Raw genomic sequence first — 7,909 nt, 5'->3', positions numbered from 1 at the left:
AGCTGCCCAGCACCGGGCCGGGGGCCGAGGCTGACGGGGAAGCTGCTGCCACTTCCTTCGCCAGGGCCCCAGGCCCGAGCCGCCCGGAGAGCGGGAGCCTGGCCCGGGCTGCGCCCCAGCCTCAGCCTGCGGGAGGAGGAAACTTTTCTCAGGGCCCCCGTGGCTGCCCGCACCCGCCACGCGTCCTCTCGGGAGCCCCCGCTCCCCACCCCAGCCCTCGGGGGCCGCGGGGCGCACTCAGAACCGGGTCGGAACCTCTAACTGCTTCGCATGCCATCCGGTTACCGTGGCAACACCATCCGGCGGCGCCCGGCGGTCCAATCGGAGCCCGCGGCCTCTCTGGAGCCCTTCCCGAGGTGGGGACCGGGACCAGGAACGGGGAAGGGGGCGGGCCGGGGTCTGGCCCGGGGCCCCCGCGGGCAGCCGGGTCCCCCGTGCCCCGCGCGAGGGGGCGCGGCGGGAGGGAGCCCGGCCGGCCGGGGGCTCGGGCGCCGGTTCGAGGGGCGGGGAAGGCGGGTGACGTGGGCCGGGCGGGGCGGGAGGAGTTGGGACCCGCTGGGGGAGGCGGGGGCGAGCGCGCGGAGGGAGGCGGCCGGGCGGCGCGGGCGGCTGTGCGGAGGGCGCGGTGGGCGCGGGCGGCGGGCTCGGAATCCCCGCGCGCCTCCTCCGCGCGGCGCCGCCGCCTCCGCCGCCGCCGCCGCCGCGCGTCCTCACGCCCCGCGCTCCGCGGCGCCCTCGCCCCGCGCGCCTCCCCTGCCCGCCCCCTGCCAGCCTCCGGGCCGCGGCCGTCTGCGGAGCGGCGCGCTCAGACGGAGCTCCCGGGCAACTTGAGCAGCGCCGGGCGGACGAGCCCCGGCTCCAGCCCTCGACCCCGGCGGCGCGAGGAGGGGCCCCGCGTCCGTCCGAGGGGCAGCCGTCCCGACTCCCCCAACAACGCCGATCCTAAGCGCGGAGCTCCGGCCCGGGGCGAGAGCTGCGCACCCAGAGGCTCGCGCCGATCGCGGCGGCGCCCCGGCCTCGCCCGCCGCCCGCCGCCCCGGAGGGCGAAGCCGCACCGCTCAGCCTCTCGCCGCGCGGCGCCAGCCCCGGCGCGCGCTCCGCCCGCGGAGGGGCCCCGCGCCCCGCGGCCCGCGCAGGGATGTGCGCCCCCGCGGGCCGGCCCGCTTGAGCCATGCGCCCCCACGGCGGCGGCGCGCCGGCCGGCATGGAGCCCCGCGCGGCCGCGCTCTGACTCGCTGTGCGCCCCGCGGCCGGCGGGCGGCGGGTGGCGGCGGACGGAGAGCCGGAGATCGGCGCCACGGGACGGAAGCGATCGGGCGCGGACGCCGCGCAGATGGCCGGGGCGAGCGAGGTCTGAGGCTCGGCTCCCCGAAACGTGACCATGTGGATTCAACAGCTTTTAGGACTCAGGTGAGCGACCCGGCTGGGGCCCGGGAGCGCGCGGCGCGGGGTGCTGGGCTGAGCCGAGCGACGCTTCCCCGGGTGCTGGAAATGCCGGACGCCCCCACCCCACCTTCCGCCCGGGAGCGGCCAGTCCCGGGGCTCCGCAGGCAGCGCCCGTTCCTCCGGTCTCCGGGCGTGTGGGGTCGGGGCCGGGGCGCTCGCCCCAGCCATCCGGGCAGCGGACCCGGCCGGGCGCGCCCGGAGCTCCGGGCGCCAGCAGCGCAGTGTCCTGGCCGGCAGCCCCGGCGCGCCTCCTCCCCGGAGCCCAGAGCCAGTCTCGGGCCACGGGGCGCGGCGGGGTCGGGCTCTGGGGCTGCTGGGGAGGACGAGGCTCCGGCTCCCGATCCTAGGCACCCGCTTTTCAAGCCGAGTTGGGGAGAAAGCAGCATCCCAGCGCGCTCCACCCTTCCGCCGCGCCGCTTCCCCTTCCCTTTCTTCCGAGGCTCCCAGCTGCCCACCCGGTGGGTTTCGGTGACCCCTGGGCCCGACGGTGGCGTCCAGCCGGCGGGCGGCGGGGGCTGGGGAGCCGGCGCGCGCCCCCCACCGCCGCACGCACATCCACACGAGCGGGTGGGTGCGCCCAGGGCTTGTTTGTGTCGCGGACTCCAGGGCCGCCCAGAGCACGAGCTCCGCGCTTGCGGTGGTGACGTTCGTTCCCAGACCGACCTCTTCTCAGCAAACTTTGCCCACCCGCCGTGGCGCTCTGGCTTCTCCAGCCCCTGCCTTGGGGGGCGACAGGGGCCAGGCTGGGCACAGATGTCGCTTCTGCAGACCCGGTGACATCCCAGCCCCCGCTCTCCCGCCCCGGGTGTGTGCAGGGGGCCCCTGGCAGAGCCGGGGCGTGTGGGTCGGGGCTGCAGCCCAGGCGGGAGCCATAGGTGGAGGGCGAGAACGCCTGCCTGCCGTTCTGGGCTTTGTCCGCTGGGTTGCACTGCGCTCCCGTGGTTGCTAGGAGTAGGTTGCAGGCAGCCCCCACCGGGGCGGGCGCGAGGTTGGGGCGAGGGGGGCGAGGGGGGCAGAGTCCTGATTTTGAGAAACGGGGAGAGGACTGGCCGGCTAAGCGTTTTCCAGCTCCTTTGATTTATGAGACTTGGCACCCAAGCGTCAGTGCTGTTTAGCAAACACATCTAGTGGGGATCGTCAGTTGTCAGTTATTTGACTAATCCTCCCGCCGGTGGCTGAGCTTGCTGTCAGCTGTGGGCTTTAAGAGGTTAAGGGCAAAGCCGATCCTGTCTGGCGTTGGGCATTGGGCCGGACCTGGGTCGCTTGTCTTCCCCTTCCGTGAGGCCAGATAAGGTTTCTGCTCAGCAGATCTGGGGTGCTTTTCTGGAATGACCTGATCCCCGTGCACCGAGTGCTTGCTGTCCCTTCCTGGACCTGGCATTGTCTCTGGACTGGCCACATTCCCCTAGGCTTTGTGAATTGTCCCCGCCTTGCCCAGCAGACGCCTGGGTTCCTGGATGTTCCTCCAGCCTCTGTCTGGCGCTTCCCTGATGGTGGGAACTTATTTGAACAGACTTTTTTTTTTTTTAAATTTTATTGCCAAGTTGCTCCATTGAAAGAAGAGCACATTTAATAAAGAGAGAGGAGGAAACAAATATGAAGGAAAGAGTCCGTTCTCTTTAGGCTCAAAATCACTAACAGTCCCTCTAAAGCATCTCGGAAAGATCTAGGGATTTGTGTATGTGTGTTCAGAAATAGTTCCGTTGGTGATTTTGAAGTTTGACCTTTTGTTTTTCTTCCCCTTGCTGTCAACCCAGGAGGTTTCTCTTTCTATAATTGTACCTCTAAGGACAGCAGTCACCTCTTAGAGATTTTGATAGGCATGCTTGGTCCTGGCTGTTTGCACAGTCTCCCAGCCAGGATGCCAGGCCTGGGCCCAGAGAGCTGGGTGGGTTTGTATCCTCCAGGACCCAGGGGAACTGAGAGCCCCGGGAGCCTGGCTCCTGGTCTCTGCATGTAGACTTTCCTTTGAGGAGCCCTTTGCCTTTGCTTACAAGGCTCTCTACAACTCCCCAGGTGAGCACTGGGCATCTTGCTGCCAAGCTTGCATCCTGGTCAGGACAGGTAGCCATGGAGCTTCTAGCAGAGGTGACAGAAGGCAGCGCTGGCTCTGCCAGGGAGGCGGCTCCTCGGTGGAGTTGGGGGAGGGGCTGCTCAGCTCCTACACGAAGCTGAGGCCCTGTTGGGTTATTTCCTTCTGCGTTGGATCTGAGCTGTACACGGAGCCTCCACTTTTTAGGAGAGAGGAACAGATGGAGTCTTATCGATTTGCTTTTATGTCTTTTCTTCCCCCTTTGCTTTTTCTGGTGGTAGTTGTTTCAAAGCTCCAGAGCACCTTCTACCAGCTCAGAGCAGGGGCGTTCTGAGAAAAGGTTCTTACAGGAGGTCGGAGGCCTGCAGAGCTGTGAAGCCAGCAGCAGCTCGGAGGGTGTGCCAGGTCTGCCCACAGCTCTATCATCTGAGTCCCTCCTGGTTGCCAGTTGCCTGAGAACTGCAGACCTGGGAGCCTGGAGTCTTGTCGGGGGCTTGGAGGGCTCAGTTGGGGTTACTGTACCTTCATTTCTAGCAGAACAGCCCTTGCCTGGCAGGGGGCAGGGGGGCGGGGTGGGAGAGAGGGAGGGGAGGGTCGCTCCTCTTCTGCCCCTGGAGGTGCCAGAGCTCCTTCTCTTGGGGAGGGCCCGAGCATATGTGATGACATATTTCACACTTCCTCTGTCCCTCGCACTGTGGGCTGTGTTCTCTGCCATTTCTGTTGGAGCCTCACAGTAGGGCTTCACAGCAGCGGCGGCTGCACAGCCAGGCTTTAGGGATTGAAGTCAGATGCTCTGTCCACATGCATCGTGCTCCCGTGCACCCCTGCTCTCCCTGGTTTCCAGCTGCTGCTCCCGAATTGAATGCCAGGAGAATCTGTGTGGCGTCAGAGGCAGGGGGCCTAGTGCTCAGACAACTTGCAAATGTCGGAGGCTGCTCTGAAGGTTCGAGGAACATCTGCAGCACCCCTCCCCTCTGGTTCCTCCACCCCCCTAGGCAGCTCTGCTCAAGTGGAGCAGGGGAGTGATGCCCCCCCACCCAGCCTGTCTCTGTCACTTTCTTCCCTGCTTCCTTCCCTTCCGTGTCTTGGAGAGGAGACAGGGCATGCAGCACACACAGTGAGACAGCCCTATGCCTCCCCTCCAGAGGCGTCTGTCTCTGGGTCCCTGGGGAAGGGACAGCTCGTTTCTCTGATGCTGAGCATCTGCATTCTCCAAGGAGGGCTTGCTCCAAGGGCCTCATCACCCACACTCCTTCCCACCCCAGCGTTAAGTGTTTGGCAGGTGGGGATCTGGGAGCTTGACTGGGTCGGGGGGAGGGGGAAAGGGGGAGAGCAGGGTCCTGTATCCTTTTGAGCATCTTGTGGGAAGAACACGGGACACCGGGGCCTGTGAATGGGAGCTGCTCCCCAAGCCTGATGGAGATGGTGGACACAGAGCCCCAGCCCGGCTAGCTGAGGACCCTCCAGCACTAGGGGGCTCTTTTCTAGGGGTTCGGGGGGGGGTCTTTTGCTTTAAACACAGAGCCGCTAGGTTTTCTTCAAAGGGTTACAAGTCAGTGGAGACCAAATTGATGTACAGATTAGCTTGGAAAGCCAAATATATCCTTGATCTAGATTTCCACGTTTGAAGTCTGGCTTGAGAGGGTTTCTTCTGCCTTCTGCTATTGAGATCGGAGGAGGGAGAAGGAGTGGGGGCTTCTGAGCCAGCGCAGACAAATGGGACAGCACGGACCCGGCTCCTTCTCCCCCTGAGACCCCTTCCAGGAATTCAAAGGGGCTGGTGTCTCACGAGGCTGGGAATGGGGAGTTGGCGGTTACATAACTCAGATTAACTCAGTTAATCTGCCTGGGAGAGCAAGGCAGGCTGGTATGCAATCATGTCAGAGCTTGGAGGCTTGTGGGGGCCCTGGGAGTCCCCCAGCTCCTGTGTGTATTGGGGTTGGGGTCAGAACATGGCCACCAGGGAAGGACCGGTGCCCCAGCAGCTCATCGAGGCTGCACTCTGCCCTGGCAGACGACATCTAGGAATGCAGGGGGCTCCCTTCAGTGCCAGGCTGAGGGAGGCCATGTCCCTGACTGCTGGGCCAGGGTGGTGACTGCCTGATTGCATGAGGACGGCCCAGATTCAGTGGGCCACACAGGCACGTGGAAGAGGCTGGAGAGCTCCGCCAGCTTGCTGGCCTGCCTCTTTGGAACGAGCCCTGGGGATGGGGAAAGGACACAGCCCAGCGTCTGTCCGCAGGTCCTGAACAGTTGATGAAGGCTGACTGGAGGACTATGTATTTGTAAAGGGCAGAATTTCCTGTGGTGGGCCTGGGAGGACTCGGGGAAGGAAGGGGCCAGGCTGATGTCTGAATCTGTGTCCTGTGTCTGCACTCCACAGAAAGGTGTCATTTCCAACTTTACAAAGTCCCCTGTGCCTCCCGTGAGGCCAGCTGTCACCTCCACCTCTCTCACCCTCCCTGGCTCTGGCCTGCATATTTGCCCTGTGTCACTGGCTGAGCTTGGCTGGTGGGCTGCCAGTCCCAGGGGCAGTGCCAGGGAAGTGTAGCCCCTGGCTCTTTGCTGCTGTTGTTGTGGCCATGACACGTGACTCCTTAGCCTATGTATGGTCTCGGATGCTTCTGAATAGGGAGGCCTGGGCCAGGCTCTTGCAGGCCTGTCCATGCAAGGGGGACTGTCCATCCGATAATGTGGAACAACATATGCACACGTTCTGTTAAATGCAGAACTTGCTGAGGTCCCCAGGGCCGAGAGTCTCTAAGGATGGGTGGGGCTCATCTCATTTCATATCCCTTCTTAAGGAGACTGCCTGCCTAGCACAGAGGAGGGTGTTCAGGTGCCCCCATTCATTCCATCCTGTTTAGTTCCTGCTTCTTCCTGACTCTGAATTAAAGTCCAGGGAAATCTCCACTGTTAGGTTTAAGAGCTTCAGGTCGGTGCTACTTTCTCCAACCAGCAACTGTGGCTCAGGATTCTGTGCTGAGCCTTTGTCATCATCAAAAGACTGAGTGTACAGAGGACAAATGGCCCGTCCGCACTCTTCTAGTCCTTAGCAGCTCAGTACTGGTGGCAATATTAGATTTGTCATTGTCTGGGAGAAAGGTAGTAGTCGATATGAAGAGAACGTGCAGTGGGGTTCCTCAGAGAAAACACTCCCAGGGAGGAAAGAGCCTGAGTAGAGTGGAAGGCGAATTCACCACTGCTCTGCGATTGGCCGAGGTGTCCCCTTCCCCTCCCCCTCAGCTCTCATGGAAATGAAACAACTTACTTACCCACTAGGGACAGTTGATCAGAGACTAGGTGGCTTGACCAGGAAGACAAGCATCCTGGCAGTGTGTGTGTCCACGGATGGGATGGAACTGAGGAGAGGGAAGGCAGCTGAGGAGAGGGGAAGGGGCCTGTCGTGCGAGCTGTGTGGAGTACACACCCCGGATGTGAGGGAGAATCACCGTGTCCTGGGGTATACGTGGATTTTTTTTCTTTGAAACAGGAGCCCTGTGCACCACAGGAAGCCATGGTCTCTGCATTCACGGGCGCATTTCCATTCATTCCCGAGTTCTCGTGCTCCAGCCACGCCTGTTCATGCACGGATGAACTGGTGCCGTGTTCATTGCAGGCTTCCATCTTCTGCCGTCCCGAAACTGGTGGGAACATGTTCCTGTACCAGGGCGGACCTCCCCCTGCCCAGCTGACATGGCACAGGAGACACGCTTCCGCTTTTAAATTTTTCTGTAGCCACATCAAAATGTTCTGCAGGAGCGGTTTTAAGAATATCCTTAATTCTTCCCAATCTCCCCAAAATATCAGCATCCCAGCATGAATCCATATAAAATACTAGCCGTGGGAACTGGCTGTGCACTAGTCTTTGAAGGCAGGTGTCTGATTGATTCTTAATACACGTGTGCTCATTTAAAGTGCGAAAATAAAAAGGTGGTGTGGAACTCTGTCTGAATTCAGCTGTGAGCCCTGAGTTCTAAGGTCATTCTCGTACTGATCTGGCTGAAGTTCTTTTGAATACACTGACTTAGTTAAATGGGGAAAAGATTTCTCCTAAGACCCCTACATTCAAATGCATCGGGCTCTGCAGATATAGAAGAACAGATCCAGTCAAATGCAGTGCTACAGGCTCCTCTAACTGCCATTCTCCTCTGACTAGGCCCTCTTACCTACTGTTCCAATTCTAGCAGAAAAAGCCAGATGCCAGTGGGTCCAGGAACAGGAGAAAGGGACTTATGCATTGGTTGACAAGCCACAGTAGGTCAGAATTATGCAGATTCTCAGGGTGCCTAGACCTGAGTAAAGTTTAGAGAAGGAAAGATCCCCGTGTAGGAGGCTTGGCAGCAGGAATATAGAGTAAGAAAACAGTATTTTCAGGCCATTTTATGAAGCTGGTTTTACTTGGCTATCAACGTAAGTGTAGGCGCATAT

General features: G+C 61.4%; 1 protein-coding gene across 1 annotated transcript in view; it reads left to right on the top strand.

Moving 5' to 3' along the window:
- The first annotated feature begins 1,207 nt into the window (after positions 1 to 1,207).
- The window catches only part of Ajap1 (adherens junctions associated protein 1), a 96,664-nt gene continuing 89,962 nt past the window's right edge, over positions 1,208 to 7,909 (top strand). Inside the window, exon 1 of the mRNA XM_090333932.1 lies at positions 1,208 to 1,410. Within this exon, the coding sequence (XP_090190058.1) occupies positions 1,382 to 1,410 (29 nt within the window). The 5' untranslated portion in view covers positions 1,208 to 1,381. The remainder of the gene's footprint in view (positions 1,411 to 7,909) is intronic.

The sequence above is a fragment of the Megascapheus bottae genome, chromosome 6 (genome assembly GCF_031878675.1).
Source record: "Megascapheus bottae isolate mThoBot1 chromosome 6, mThoBot2.hap1, whole genome shotgun sequence".
Taxonomy (NCBI): domain Eukaryota; kingdom Metazoa; phylum Chordata; class Mammalia; order Rodentia; family Geomyidae; genus Megascapheus; species Megascapheus bottae.
This window is presented reverse-complemented; position numbering and strand designations above follow the sequence as displayed.